This window comes from Anopheles funestus, chromosome 2RL (genome assembly GCF_943734845.2).
Source record: "Anopheles funestus chromosome 2RL, idAnoFuneDA-416_04, whole genome shotgun sequence".
Classification (NCBI taxonomy): Eukaryota; Metazoa; Arthropoda; class Insecta; order Diptera; family Culicidae; genus Anopheles; species Anopheles funestus.
In genome coordinates this window covers 39228573-39245298 of record NC_064598.1, presented here as the reverse complement: position 1 = coordinate 39245298, position 16726 = coordinate 39228573, and the positions used below count along the sequence as shown (strand labels likewise).

The following is a 16726-nucleotide window of genomic DNA, read 5'->3' as shown; positions in this document are numbered from 1 at the left end:
ATGCAACACCCGTAATAACCCGCCCACGTTTCGTTGGCAATTGAAGATGGTTGTTTCATGTCGATTGGTCGGCGATGCGATTTTGGCGTAAGAAAGCATGCAGCATGCAAATAAGTAGTTAGCATATATCAGTGAAAAAAAGGGGAAAGAAAAAGATAATTCATCGGTTTGATTAGTTATCAGATCGTAATTTGATCTTGCATGAAAGGATACGTTCGGGACTGATATTGGTTTTATGGTTGTGTTAATAAGAACAAAGCGGACTTGTGTTAGTTACACAAGTAATAAAAACAGTGATGTGAAAAATGTGTTTTTCTTTGTACAAGTGAATATGCTGTAAGTAAAAGTAAAATCATCTTGCTACTTTCGATGCTAAGTTTTACTAAGTGGAGGAATGCTATCCTATACACAAATATTATTTGGAGAAGGAAGGTGTTGCTATATATAATCTAAACATAATTTATTGTTTATCCTTTATCCTTTAGATATTTCGGATATACGCATACGAAATATAATGTCTTTTAATGTGACTCTATTCACCATATACTAACGATACTTCATTAAACACCCCCTATTAGATTCATCCTCGACATCCATGAAGCGGATTTTATGTTTTATTATGTATTTTTAAAGCAAATTTAAAAGCATGTTTGATCCAAGCTTGTTGAAGCAAATTTACTACTAATTGAAATATTAAGCTTTACCTCTTCAAATGGCTCCAACCCTTGTGTTAAAAATTCATCATAATTGTAAAGTTTATATTATTTTTCGTCCTAATAATCAAACCATAACCATACTACTTTTTTTTTTGAAAAAAATGTGTGGATAAAAGCAAGATTTTTACCACCACGTAGAGCAATGACTAACATAAAACGGCTATGAAATATAGAATAAACATGAATCAGTTTTAAATCCACGGTAAAACATTTCACACAAAGCTTGCACAGTAAACAAACATTTATAGTGGAGACGCGCGCACACACACACACACAGGGAGAAAAGACACGATCAAGGACGAACGATCGTCAACGATCGTCGGGAAAGGCAGCGGGGGATAAGGAACGAAAGGCGAACGAAAGGACGAACCACTTACCACAAACCTGCTCGTCGGTTTTATCGTAGCAATCATACACTCTGTCACATTTCTTCTCTAGCGGTATGCATTGTTTATCCCACCGACACTGAAACTCGTAGGGTGAGCACCCTAAAACATGTGATGAGGGGTTGGTGGATTAGTGATAGGAGTAATGTGAATTTGCCGAAGCCAAAAATCGCTGTTAAAGCGAATCAGTCGTTTGATCGTTTTGTATTTTCCCCCCAGTTGGTTTTGTGTTTTTTTTGTGTCTGAGTGATGGAGAATTTTTGGAAAGAAATAAATTGCACGAACTCTGGAGAAATACAACATACGAAACTCAACTACAACTTCCATTCACGAGTGTGCATTAGTAGGAGAAATCCCCTTTTTTCGATTGTCCTTCCGAAAAGATGGTAAACTCATTAAACAATGCGTATCAAACGTCGCATTTCAATCAACCTATCTGCCATTGCGAGTCATCAATCGTCCCGCCCCGATCCGATACTGTTTGCAATGTCACGCAGCGGCGCGAAACCTATTAGTCCCGACACGAAAGTCAATTAAACGAATTTGTTTTTTGTTTTACTTCTTAATATTCATATCTGTTAGCAGTACATTTTTTCTTCCTTGCTTTTGTTTTCTCCCGGCAGTGCAAATTTTAAATTTATTCGGGAAACCGATATAAATAAAACTCATTGATGGGTGAGCGGCAGTACACATTCACCCACGAAACAACGAACAAGCTAATCATATCGCGTGGAAAACAAATCAAAATTTGAATCCACTAACCCTGAGGTCCTAAAGCCATACGAAGCCAATCATGCAACATGGCCCCGAGTGGCGGGCATTAAATATTGATCGCGTAAAAAGTGAGCATAACGGCACGATTGGACGGGTAAAAAGGAGGAGGAAGAGGACTGCCTTGTCTAGAGCAGGGGTCTGTGGGGTGCATATTATGGTCTGATACTACCGGTGGGGCCATTTTCAGTAAGTGTGTGGAATCGACGATGTATGTTCACGGATGGTGGTGGATTGTTTTACCTGTTGTACTGCTTCGGTTCCGGTCACCAGGTTTTTTTTAAATCAAATGCATGCAAACAACAACAAGGGAAACAAGCGATAAAATGCTACAGGACGCGAGTAAACCACTAGTGATGGGTAAATTCGACAAAAAAACAGAATCGCTTCCGAGTGACTCCATTAATTTTGAAAGCGGCTCCGGAAGGTAGGTGCAATACTACGAGTTCGGAACCGTCCGGTGCCGTCAGAGCCGCTAGCCGGCAGCCGGAGCACTCGAAATCGTCAGAGCCGTCCGGAGTCGTCGGAGCCGTCAGAGCCGTCCAGAGTCGTCGGAACCGTCCGGAGCCATCCGGAACAGTCAGGAGCTGCTAGTTGAGAGGAGGAGCCGTCCGGAGCCGCTAATCAGCAGACGAAGCCATCGGAGCCGACTAAACCCTCAGAATCGTTTGGGGTGTTATCGTTATGTTTAGCAGATTAAATTTTGCTGATAGAGTACTAATCTAGGTTATATCACCGTATCATGAACGATTTGAAGCGCTCTGGAATTTCAATTCATTTCAGCCCCAAAGATTCCGACGGTTTGGACGGCTCCTACGGCTTCAGACAGAACCGCGGTTTTAATTTAACCGGAATCGGAGCCGTGTTGCTATGCTCGGAAAAGCGATTCGGAACACTGGGTTGCGATTCCGAGAACCCATCACTATAAAGCACGAAAGAGAGTGACATATGATAGTGTACCGGGGTATCGTTCTTCTCCTACGGGCTCCCATGCTACAGATACTACGTGCATTGTGGTTAATGCAAATGCTAATGATAGGTACATCCCACAGGCAATACACCCCTAAAAACCCGTCCCAAGCTTCACTATACCCCGACCGCAAGCCTGAACCTGTACTGTTACTACCAATTGCTACCCCGCCGCAGGTTGCTTACTGGGACAGTTGCGTTCGTCCGATATGTCGTCCGGACAGTCGATATTGCCGTCACACTTTTGTTCGAGCGGAATACACTGGCCGTAGTCACACTGCCAGGTGTTTTTGGGACATGCTGAAAACATCGACGGGATTTACCATTTACCACAGTAACATCGGAAAGCATGGGCGCGAAGAAAGAGAGAGAGAGAGAGAGTACACAGATTTATAACGAATGTTACAGATGAAGAAGTTAGTAATTCATCCTCGCAGTCAGAAGTGAAACAAAAAAAACACAAAATTAACATGAAAGATACGGCAACAAACGAAAGTAACGACACCTACGACATTCATCCTCGTCGGCATGATCCCGCGGACAGTCGACTTTGCCATCGCACCGTCCGAGTATCGATACGCACGATCTGTCACCGCACGTAAACTTCCCCAACGGACAGAAGGTGACTTTTCCGCCCTTTCCTTGGAAGCAATCCCGATCGTGGTTTTCCATTATGCGGCATGCAAATTTGGGGGAAAAAGTTAGCGAACTTGGATGTACGTGTGTTTGTTTGTCAGTCGATTATGTCGCTTATCGTCGGCATTTTTAGTAAACAATCAGGACATCACTAGTTGCACGTGAATTCATTTTGTCCATTGTGTGGGTGTCTCTGCTTGTGTGCGAGTGTTTGTGTGACGAGATCATCTGTAAGGATCGTTTCGAAACAAGGCGCATAAGATTTGCTCTTACCTTCACAGTTTTGTTCATCCTCGCCATCGGAACAGTCCGCTCGTCCGTCGCATAAAGAATCCGTCAGGATGCAGGTATTATCCTCCCGGCACAGGAATTCACTCGACTCGTCACACTGCGCAACGTCGTCTGTGTATAGCGAAAGTGAGATATTTTTAGTTGATGGTTTTTTTTATTTGTGACTATTTAACTTCTTAAATTAATACACAGCGAGCACTTACCACAGTCAAGTTCGTCTTCGCCTCGTGAACAATCTGGCACATGGTCACAACGCTGCGTCTGCTCGATGCAAGCACCGTCAAGGCAAGCGATTTGGTTCGGTTTACACCCTGTGAAGAAGCGAAAAGTAGCGATTTCGGTTAAAACCAATGCAATGCTAAACGTTATTGAGAGCACCAAAGAACAAACGTTCTTCCTTTCGTATCACGTGCCAAGGGCTCATCGTGCTAGTCTTTAGATAGCTTATGGTTTTGATATTCGTTGGTTATCACTCGTTTCGCGGCGTACCAACGAAACGTTCAAATCGACCGGAAGGCTACAATCAACACCAGCGCAAACATAACCGATTATAAATTCAGTTCCACATAATCCGGAATGTACACCCGGGCTGGTACGGGCTGGTTGATTTTGCGAGTTGATCTCATCGTCTTGTTTGGTTTGGGTTTTTAGCTCAATTTGCTCCTTTCCGTTCGAGGAGTAAAATAGAGGATTTTCAAAAACATATGAGCATGGAATAGTAATAGGAAGCAGTGTGAACTAAAGAAGTTCGCCCATTTGTTTCGTTTTGGTCTGTAGATGAATAAAACATGAAACTAGAAGTAGGATGAAGTAAACTCCAGAAATCGAAAAATAAATTTTACTTCCACAAGAACATGAATTTAGCAAAGATTTACTATTGTTTGAAAATACAAATATAAATACTACTTCCACATTCAGTTCTTAAATGTTTTTGAAAAAAGAGAACCATTTGTGCGTGTAAGTAACATTGTTATAGAATTAAATCATCTGTTTGGAAAATTATTCTTATAAATTTTTTATTAAAATTATAATTCATTTTTTTGTTCAATAGTTGCTGCCTAACAGTTGTAGTTAACATTTCAGTGTTCACCAAAGAAACCCCATTGCATCATCTACAGTTGTTCGTTTGCAGTTACGCTAGGGGATGAGGGATGAAAAGCTACGCTTATGCTACCATTGATACACCCCTGACCCAATATTTATCGAAGGGCAAGTTCACGCGAACCTACAGCGCGCTAATTGTTGCTAATTGAAGCGTCGATACTATCGCTGTGATTGTGATCGCTTTCTAGATGAGTTCAAATGCTTCAATTAAATACTGGACCGTTTATGCTAATGTCAAATTTTACACCGTGTAATGTAATGTAATTTAATTATGGAAATGAATTTAAAAATGTATTTAGATTTAGATAATTAAGAACTTTTAAGAATAAGCACAATTATTTTTTTTTTAATTTTGCACTTTAAAACACACTGGACACGGGAAAAAAAGACCATCAATCGCACCTTAATTCATCAAATCTAATCTATTTTGCGTCCATTCTAACATCATTTGACACTCGATCAATCGAATCGAATCGTAACGCCGTTGTCCGGCAGTATCCGGATCAAATGACAGTTACTCGACAGGTGACACACTAGCCGTCCAGGCTGTTGACGGAACTCCACCAGAACCGGCGTACGGTGCTTTGTAAAGTGTTTCTGGTACCAAAAAAAAAACATCGAAAGTGCGAAAAACCCTCGTACCCATCGGCCACAACTTTCGAGTGGTGCCTGCACACGTTTTCACGTGAAGTGCCCACCCTGATGTGCCCACTTCGGGAGCAATTTGATCCCAGGTTTCAGAAGATCCTCGTCCCGTTACTCAGTGCACACTGTTGGAGTTTTTTGGGAGCTGGTTTTGGCGCTATTCGACTTAGCTGTTGTTACCATTGATATCTGATCCGCGCATTATCTTTCACTATTTCGTATTGAACATTTTTGTTTGTTTTTTTTTTGTGAGGAAAAGGAAACCAACAGCACACACACCGGAGTCCCATTTGTTGGAAAGCTCTCGAAACGGGGTAACAACATTTTTGGAACATTCCATCTAGTAGGACATCCCCTTCCGATGTGCTTTATATTGAAAGGGTCCTAAAGCTTATATGACAAGGAGAATCTATTTTTCTTTCACCAGTTTGCTCTCAATCCGTCTCGATGTTGAAGAATATTCTAATACCCTTTCGCCTTTATATCTTTCAGCGCTATGGTTCTGCCGCCAGTACATGCTACTAATGGCGCATACTTCACATCAATACACCAGCTGTACCGACGCGAACAGCTGGATGAAGGGTGACCGCGGCTTCTGGGTTCTACTGTTCGGAAACCATGCAAGCGATGCAACGAAGCAACATATCAACGTGTCTTCAAATTTCGAATCATGAAGCTAATGCAGGTACGAGCAATCGGACACCAAGTGAAAAGTTGTTTTGCTTGCTCGGAAGCAGAGCTTCGAGTTTATTTCAACCTAAACAACAGCAAACCGTTGGTACCGTAAAGGCAGGTGCTTTAAGGCGGGTGTGGAATGTTAGAAGAAACGCTAGAACACACGTGAGTTCGAAGCATAAATCGTTCATCGAAAAGGTTTAGATACTCGGCCGCCGACAGGGTTATCCCTTTTTTTGCTTTGTCTTGCGGTGGTCAGGAAGCAATATCGTTGTTAAAATGGGGCTTTATCGAATGCATCCTGTTTTTTTTGTTGAACAACGAACAGTAATAATTGGCAGACGGGTGGGTGTACAATGAAAATCGGCTCATATCCACCTGTTGTTGCTTCTTTTCCACATTGTTTTGGGTGTAACATGACCTTTCTAAATACGGGCACCACCAACAGCAAACTCGGGGATTTTCCTGGAAAGTTTAGCCTATTTTCACATTCGTCATGTAGATTGTAGTGAAGCTTCCGTACCGAAAACTTCCCGCGCATAGGAATGTGGGCAGGCAACCAAACTCCTGGTTCGGTATCCCATTTCAGGAGTAGCAAAAGTCAACTCGCACCGACTGCAAACTACACACACACACCGAGGGCTTTTTGCTTTCTTGTAGCAAGCGGATCCTGAGTATCCGATCCGTCAGCAACCGTCCGTATTAGGTAGATACAGAGAAAAGAGCAATTCTAGAGACGATGAAATTCAATCAAGTCAAAAACGTAGAGGGAAAAAAGGGAATTCCCTCCACACAAGGTTTTGCACGATACTTTCGCCAGTATGAAGAGTGCATCCTTTAGTCGCGTTTATTTTTCGTGAGATTTTACAACCAAAACTACAACCCCGTTCGGTGATGTCCGTTTGGCAGACAGATTTGGCACTCCATCCGAAAAGCCAACTCCAGTTGCCAAACATGCGAACAGTAATGTGATATTATTCGACACGAATAGCAACAAATCGTTGCTGCGCTCTAAAACTTTTGATCAATTAGAGAGGATTCGGTGTATTCATGTTACGTTCGTTTCGTTTTGTGTTGTTAAAGTTCCGCACAACAAAACTGATGTTCTTTTTTTAAATATACCTATATAATCATATGATGATTTTTCCAACAGTTTTTAAAATGTTGGGAATCGCTTTTGCCATTTCCAAAACCCTCTTTTTGGTGTGTTTTGGACCAGAGAAGTAAAACCCCAAAATAGAACAAAACAATTCATAATTAATAGAAACTATATTTACCACACCTGGGGAGCGGTGGTAAGAATTTATTTCGTAACCACCAACGTGAAATAAATACAGCCAAACAAAGTGAACACATCCATTAGCAGGCAGGAAACTTGACAGGATATTGAAAAATGAAGTGGAAACGTATTGTTTGCTGTATAACATTTTAGTCTAATGAATGTGGGCAGTATACTGGAAAGGATAATTTTTTTTAGGAAAGGTAAGAATGATTTTCCGAATCCGGTATATCTTTTGTTGGTGTTTACACAGCCGATTGAAGCGGTTGACTTATAGTGTTGTATAATAATATGTTTCAACAACAATAATGATACGTTTAGTTTTCGTCATTGTCATGCACGATGCACCATTGTTTGGATAGAATTCCTGGTGTTTGTTCAGTTTGTTGGGAGCTGAATAACGTCTCATGGAATGCAAGATATTTTTAAAAAGCTGTGATAGATAATGCAATCTTCAAATCTACCGTTATGCATCGCTGAGTGACCCACGAAGTATAGAATATTAACATTATATTTGATCGAACATAAAAGCTTCGACCCAAGTGTCTTCAACTGAAACGGTTGATTTTCTATCGGTCGAATGACTTGAAAATATCGTTCCGAAAATAAACTCCTTCTCACGTAGAATCGTTTGATGCTTCCTTGTAACCAATCGATCACTATCAAACTGATTGGTATTCACTGCTTCAAGTGCAAACAAACTCTCGCTCGAGCAGTCTCGCCGTGCATCTTCACATAGTAAAGTGACTTAAATGCGTCACTTTGCTTTTTTTCCCCGACTCATCATATTTCGGCTCACGGTTTAATAACACCACTACGTCTACGCGAACATTCCATTGGACGCTTCTTAATGCTAAAGTTACACGCTAGAATTAAAAAAAATCCAAACGATATGGCGACTAATGGGAAGTTATGTGGGTGTGCCTGAAACCCCCGCTTGGGAGTGTTGGTGGGGTGTAAGTGTATACAAAAAAAAATCGTTGAAAAAGCAGATTCCTTCCAGCCCGTTTGAAAGTGTACCAAGCGCGGCAAGGAATAATTATCGCATTTGCTCGACCGCTTTGATCTAGTTTCTTCCCGCGAAGTTGCGCGGGTCGCAAATGTCTCCCGGAGGGGTGGAAAAAGTTTGCTGACATTTGCATATCTATGCCATGGAAGTGTAAACACCTTCGTGAGTGTGATGCACCTTCGTGAAAGGGATTAAGTGGACGGGTTATACAGTGTGTAGTTTGTGATTCGTTTGCATGGCGATTTATGGTGCATTTTTTAGTGATTTTTATAGGAATGTGTGAGTTGAGTAAAATTATTTAATTAATCTTTAATTAACCCAGAACAGAACATCTGTTCCTATACAATACTGTTGTTAACAGCTTCGTTATCATGGGCGCAAGTCGCGAGATAATTTATGAAAGTCCACCAAAAGCTTTATGAAAATGAAGACAAATCCTATTTAATCCAGTCCATTCCCTCATTGAAGGTACACTACTTAAAGCAGAATAAATTTTCATTGCAACCAGATTTCTACTCAATCAATTGTTACGGAAATCTCTTGATTGAAGGCAGAATCTATTTATGAATATTTTTGTGGTGAAAATTCCACCCACTGTTGTTAACGAGCAACACACAGATTTGTTTGGAAAAAAACTAAACCACCCACGTAGCTATCCCCAATCAAAAAAAATCTCCTTTATACCGCTAAGTGCTTCCGCGGCGATAGCTTAAATGTCTACATTTATAAATCACATTACCGTGCAGTTGCCCCGGAGAGCCGAAACTGAATTTAGGTCCAGCGATGATTCGTAGCCAAGGATAAAGGATACATAAGTGAAGCTCTTAGTTTAATGTTACCTTTAACAGTGCAAACGGGAAAGAGCGAGAGAGATAGAGAGAGGGAGAGAAAATCAAACGTTTATACTGTGTGGTTTACATTCCACGATTTGCGTGCATCCTTCCGGTGCGGGTGGTTCGTAATGAACAGGCTCGATGTCGAACGAAAAAACGAACCACGAGGTAAACGAATATCTCACGAACGCGTTCTGGATAGGTAACGATAACGTGACTGTAAACAATTTTAGAGAATATCAAATACATTTGTTTATTGACGACTAAATGCAAATCAAAACGGGTTCGTTGTTTGTACTCTCCAGCTCCCACCGCACGCTTCACGTCGATCGGTATCGGTCACATTAAATCGACCATCTCTATTAATCGACCTACGATTGTATGTACTCCCGACCGCTGGGAGTGTGTCACAAAACGTACGAAAGCTGCCACAAATCATCAACAGGCCGAAGGATTATAAGCTGGGCTTCAAGGTAGGCCCAAAACAGCAAGGCAAGTACTTTAGGGGTTTTTTTTGGTTGAAGAATTATGAATACCGTTTGATGGTTGATTCTTCTTTTTGGGAGTGGTAAACATGATGAACTGTTTACTATTCTGTAGGAGAATGGTAACTTCCCACGTCTAGACATCGGCGGGTTCTTGTCAGTGAAACATTTGGTAATTTGGTAGAATTATTTACCAAAACGGAAACGAGAATGGCGAGAGAGAATGAAATACAAGAAACTATAAGTAAAGAAGTGATTTTATACGATGAAAAATGAAACTGATTGTAATCAAACTCGGTCATTATGGTTTCATAAATAAACGTACCATTTTGGGACGATTATTTAGACAATTGGATGATACGAAACTGAGTCACAAGGAATTCTCCCCTTCTAGGAGAGAAAGTAATTGGATAAAGTTTTTCCACCATTTTGTTTTTGTTTTGTCTGCACTTAGCAACAAACAAATACCCAGTACACTTTCTCGTCACTGCGGATGCATTCGCTTTTAGCGAAACTGTTGGAATAAATATTAGATCATTATTGCTGAATGCACGGCAAACCTCCTGAACAGTACCAGGTACATAGACTTCATTGTCGGCAGAGCAAAAAAAAACATCCAAATACACGGATTTCTTTAAACCCTTCTTCTATATGCCTCCAGCATAATGGGACTTAGAACTGCATTTTCTATTAAATACGTGACCAAGTTTGGTCACCAGTCCAGTGGCAGAATTCGTCCCATATCCAAACAGAAGCAACAGAAGCGAGTAAATGCAATCCGATACAACACAGTAAGACAGGTTGTCTATTATTCCCACTCTTTCGAGAAGGGTGAACATCATTTGTATCACCTTCATCATCATCATCATCCATGCTCCGCTTGTTGGAACGTTTATCTCGCGTTCCTCTCCCTTGATGATAGCGTCTGCATTGTTATTCTTCGTTTAGTCACTTCGCCCTCGTCGATATGTATTCTGCCCATCGTCACTATTCATTAGGTTGGAAAATTGATTTACACAATGTAGGGTGGATTCCGTGATTTCGTTTACAAAAGAGGAATTCGATTTTCGCACTGGAAGTTAAAGAAAATGGGGTTGAAAACTAACGTCGAAATATTTATTCCATCTAAAGCCATGCTCAGATTTACCTACCAAATTGGATGTCTTATTTGAATGGTTCTTTCCTGACAATACCAATTGGGTTCTATTTCCGAATTCTTTCTCTTCTTCAGAATCACCAAAAGCAAGAATTATTTACCCATGAAACGAATCATCGAATTCGACGGAATCTTACCTTATGTTTCTTAGCATCACAGGGATATTTACAGTAATCTGATACGATATTTTGACTCGATTCATTAAGATTTGTTTATAGTCATTTTTCTCGCGTAACCCTTGCATTTCCTTCGCGAGTTACGACACAAATTAGAGCACAGTTTGATTTAAAACAAATAACGGAAAGGTATCCCTTTTTCTAGGCAAATCTCATTAGGGTTTGGATGAAGAAAAAATGGTAAAATAAAATAAATCAATTCTTGTCACTTTTTTAAGACTTGTTAAAGGATAATTAACGAGTGGATCATAATAATCAAAATGTTAGAAACACAAGAAACCATTCGTATTTTGACAAATCAATTGTGACTATCTCAATCCATCTATCACTCTACAGATATGGTTTTAATTCTTCCAAGTTTAGTTCCACAAACAGTTTCCTTCAGCCATGATCTACAGCTAATGAAGAATTATTATTAAGCGAACTGAATCATTTTCCGATGTGACAAAGTTCAGCCGCTTTCGTGGGTGTCGATTCGAAATCCATTAGCGGTTTTGACCAACTCTACAAACACAAGAAGGCACAAAAAAAGCGAAAAAACATCATCCGATGATGATGATGATGATGATGATGGTTCTACCCTCATCATACTGTCCATTTCTTCAATTCCAACAACCACACACCTGTTTCCCCACACAGACACACACCCAGAACACGATGGCGTGTGAAGTTTTAGCGATGAACTAGTAGTTGAAGTGAGAAGTTCGAAATTAGATCACGATGCACATTTTACCCACCAGCACCACCAAAAACCAATCCGATCAGCTAAAAACTCTGCTCCCATTACGGTGAAGCTGAAGCTGACAGACAAAACGGGCGGCGTGAAGGTTTGCGAGCGGGGCACAATCTCCAGAACGTCGGGTGTAGAATAAAAAAAAGGGGGAAAAATTTTCCCTCCCCCACAACCTACTCGTGTGAAAATAAATATTTTCTCCACGTTTCATCGTGGCCGGTGTGGAAAACAAGGGAAACATTCCAATGAACCAAAACGGCTGATGAAGATGTTGATGATGACGCGCGGTCGTCGTCGGATGGCGCGCAAGTTAATCATTTACCATGAGACACACCAGAGAGCTGTGTCGGGTGGCAGATTCTACCCTCGCACGCCACGAACGCGGGAATGACGGTAGGATGGTGCATCCTACATGTGTTGTTACAACTCTCGGCTCGAATTTCGAGCGTTAGAGACCAACCGAAACCGAAATAGAAAATGTCAATTAGTTCCAAAACGCTACCGGACCGACGACGTGTTTTCGCGCTGGTATTCAAATGCTCGTGTTACGGGAGAATTGGGTTTTTTCTTCTGTTCATTATTATTCGCTCTACTAGCCCAATCGAAAGTTATGCACACCGTGCACTGTTGGCGCCATGCCGTGATGGGATTGAGTTTTGTAGTGGAAGGTAGACGAAGGAAAAAGAAAAGAAAAAAACAGGAAACATCCAACAGTCAGGAGAAGAAATGTTACAACACTAGAACAACAAATCTCTCCCGCGTGTGGCGAGGGAAGTAGTTCGGCTTTCCCAAAGTATGTTGCCCGGTCATATACGATTTTAATGAAATGCGACAAATGGCGCGTTGAATTGGTATCGTTAGATCATCAAATTGGCCACACACCGTACCATGCACCCTTCATAAACCATTCCGCCTTTGCAATCCTACATTCCCCGTTCGAATGTAGGGTTCGTGTGAAATGACACACACAGTAGTATATTCTGAAGAAAAAAATTCAACTAAATCTCCATCCAAAAAGGGGGGAGAAAACGAAATCAATAAAGCTCAAAACTTCATGTAACGAAAACTGTCATTTTGGGGGGAAAACGAACGGCAATAGCACGATGTCGGGGTATTACACGAAACACGGCACAACTTAATCTGAGTAATGCAAGAAAAACAATACCGTCAAACCGTCCCGTGAAGGTATTTTGGACGGTGTCGGCCAATCGAGTAGGAACGTGTGCGTGAAATGGTTACACCATGCTGCAATAGCACACGTGCACCGGCTGGACCGACTGTGTGCGTCACCCGGGGGGAATAGAATTCCGAAAGGATCATACCACAACAAACCAAAAAAGAAAATGGTCAAATTTTTCCATCGGGACGACTTAATAAAAAAAGAAGAAGCGTGGCACATTTTTAATTGAAAACAACGGGTTTTTGTGCGTTTGCTAGCGTGTGCCGTTTGCTATAAAGCGTGACATTCGTCGCTTGTGGAGCAGTGATTTCCTTTTGATCTGTACGTTACAACGTGTGACATCAATGCTTTTTGTGTGGATCCTTTTGGGGGGGTAAAAGGCCGAAACACTGTTTTTATTGACAGATTAAGGTAAATCTTTCGCTTCTAACAGCTGATTATGTGACAGCACTTAAAGAGATTGTTTAAACTAACAATTATCTTAAACTGTGTAACATGAATTACCCGAAACAATGCACTTCGAATACCTCCAAGGTATTGCCCACTGAATTATTCATTGGACGCACGTACGCGGGACCTGCATGAAACGTGTAGACACAGTCATATGGTTACGGTTTTTTGGTATTTCTTTTCGAAGTTACTGGTACAATATTGCATCCAGAAATAGAGGGAATTCTGGCTTGTGTCCGGTTTGCGTGCAGTGAAGTCACGCTGCGTGTGCGTGAAGAGGTGCTGAGATTAGTGCAATAAAAATTGAACACCATCGTTGGCAGATGTTGGTGGAATGTTGTCGGTTGGTTCGGGAAAATTCCCACTGCATGCACAAACCAAGCTAAAGGATAAAATCCTTAAAATAACTTGTACAAAGCACATAGCGTAGGCTGTTGCTTTGTTGGCAGCTGGTTTTAGATACAGCGAAGAATATTTGGGATGATGTGAATATTTAATTTAAATGAAAAATTTGATCGATCACAAAATTAATCGATTAACAAAGGAATTGTTGAAGTTTTCAAATATTTTTTCACGGTCAAACTTTAAAATGTATACATTGAATCCACTGTTCCTTACTAGTTACTTCACTTTGAGATCATTTTATAATAACTAGAGTTTTACAAGACTGTTAGCGAATGTTTCACAAATCATTGGGACTTTTGAAAGTGGAATGTCGAACATTAAACTAACTCCTTTTATCGCATATTAACAAAACACCTAAAAACACATTTCTAATGATTTCAGTTAAATATCTTCAGGCGTATCATATTTCCGACAAAAACTTCTAGAATAGTGTGACTGAACTAACACTCAGTTTTAAAACCCACAAAAATACATCTTACCTTGTCCATGGGCACATCCTGTGAGTATTAGACAAACTGCCAGCCAGATGGCAGCTCGCGAACCCACGGCAAACATTTTGCATTCACCGATAGCGTCGGTACAGGTGGCCGTCAGATTATCCGGTGTTCGTGTATTCAGATTTCGATGATTCACTGACACTGAATGCGATATTGTGCAGGTTGTAACACTAGGGCCAGGAGCGTACAGGGTAACCTGTGCCGCTCCTAATGCAGGAGTAACGGCAGCAACACCACACAGCTCTTAGTGACCGGGAACGTTCACTACGGCTTTGGCACCCGTTTTTTCTTAAAACACCCCAACTACAACTCACTCACACACGCACACGTTTGGTTTTCTTTGTGCCACTTCCTCACACCTTCCGGTACATTGTTGCTAAAGTTACAAGATTTCGAATGCTCCTAAAATAAACGTAATACACATGATGAACACGCTTGACCAGCAACCGTAGGAGGGTTTCAGGGTTGACCTAGCCCATCGAGCAACGGCACACAATGATGAGGTAATAGTTTCAGCTTAGACCAATTGCTAATAGTTCTCCTACACTGTGTTCTGTCCTGTTCGGGCGAGGTTGGCTTGTGATGCTGGGATGCCACCGGTCAATTAATATTAATAGTTTTCATTATTTACACACATTTTTTTAAGCGCACCACCTCCCTGCCGGAAGTGTCTAAACCTATGCTGATATCGTTATGACATGATGAGTCTTTGTGAAGGCGAAGGCTTTTCCTTGGGAAATGGGTAAAGAAATTAAAGGGACCTCGTTAAGTCTTTGCCTAATCCTGCCTTTGCTAACCGGACCAATCATCGCCGGGCCGAAGGAAAAGCTGGTCGAAACATTTACCCGGTGGCTGGTGGTAAAGAATTAAAAACTGTAACCCCTGTACACACTGTTCCTAGGGGTGTACGGACATCCGTCAACTCGTCTCAACAGCTGTCAGAAGTGTGCGGCCTCCGGAAGACACGGATGCCTGGATGCAAGAGCAAGCACGCGCATCTAGATAATCTGTATTAATTTATCAACAGGCTTTCGTCTACCGTCACGCGGGTAGATGAACAAGCGAGTTCTATTCATTCGCTTTAACTAACACTATACCGAAGAGAACGGTATGAAGCTGTGAGTCCGCCTGTCATCCAGTCTAAGCTTCCTAAGGTCTTTCAGCTGCCTATGCAAAGCAGGGTGGCAAATTGAAATGTATTTCTTTAAAGTTTACATTGCTGCTTAATTGAGTAATTTACGATCGCCAACCGTACTGCTAGGGTACGGCACGATCCTCGACCTGCCTTTGTTGCTATCCGCGCGATCATTTTCGCGGAGTCGTTTGGTTCTGGCCATTGACTGACGGGAGCACCAAACCACCATGGCCAATATCGAGGAAGTTTATGATCTCAGCAGTACCGATGGCGCCCGATGCAGTCCGGTCCGACAGTGTGCACTTTGTGCGTGGAGAGTGCAGCATCCGTTCTTGGTGGACCACCAAGTGTATGATGCATTTCTCGCAAAACGTGCCCGAAGCACCAAAACAACAACTTTACAGCACTGGCGCCCGATCTCAAGTACGTAAGGGCGAATGATCGGTGCAAAATAATACACCAGACGCCAAGATCTATCAGTCTAGGAAATGCGTATGCTGCCGGAAGACTGTTTACGACCGTTTCAGCGTCTATTCTGAACGATGTTTAAAAGGGTCCCATTTTGCTAGATGCTGCGAGGCGCCTCTGGTGCGTTTCTAAGATTTTGCTTACGAACTTTTAAACAATATCAGCCGATTTAAAACAGCGTAAAAACCTTTGTACCGCCTCGGCTGACGGGGACGGCAGCCTTCAAGTCAATTAGTGTCCACACGGCCATTAACTTTTTAATGTTATTAGTTCTTGCTCTAGGATACTCGCTGCGCGTCGGTTTGTTCAAGGATGTGTACGCCACACTTTACGCGCTATTTTGGGGTTTCTTCCCGTTTTTGATGATGTTTACGTTGCCTTTTTTGCATATCCTTTTTCGGGATACGGTGTCCCCTACGGTTGAGTGTTGGCGGGACTGGACGAGAATAAAGCTGATGACAAAATTTTAAACAGCTACTCTTTGTCCTAAAAACCATGAACTAAAGATATATTCACGTATTTTGTTTGACGGGCCTTTTGCAAATTTTATATTCAATGATAAAAAAATAATTTGAAAATCTTGAAATGTTCATTCTTTATATAAGGCTAATGAACAAACTCGAACAGCGCATGACTCAGGAAACATTTTTTTCATTTATTTTAATTATATATCAACCATAACACATCGTTTCCATTACATGATTCACAACTCGAACCGGTGATGAAG

At 41.5% G+C, this 16726-nt stretch overlaps 2 protein-coding genes across 25 annotated transcripts in view; one reads left to right on the top strand and one right to left on the bottom strand.

Annotated features, from left to right (window-relative positions):
* LOC125762040 (basement membrane-specific heparan sulfate proteoglycan core protein) overlaps positions 1-16726 on the bottom strand; it is a 99609-nt gene that overhangs the window by 28475 nt on the left and 54408 nt on the right. For 17 of the 23 annotated variants that reach the window (XM_049423743.1, XM_049423727.1, XM_049423740.1 and 14 more), the window contains 3 exons: positions 3973-4080; positions 3752-3880; positions 1094-1204 (listed from right to left, as the gene is read on the bottom strand). In XM_049423743.1, the coding sequence (XP_049279700.1) occupies positions 1094-1204; positions 3752-3880; positions 3973-4080 (348 nt within the window). Of the gene's footprint in view, positions 1-1093; positions 1205-3351; positions 3701-3751; positions 3881-3972; positions 4081-14378; positions 14799-16726 lie in introns of those variants that run through there. The other 6 variants (XM_049423749.1, XM_049423747.1, XM_049423746.1 and 3 more) reach the window with 3 other exon arrangements.
* Positions 1-16726, top strand: part of LOC125762071 (uncharacterized) — a 494872-nt gene that overhangs the window by 428082 nt on the left and 50064 nt on the right. The window lies entirely within an intron of this gene.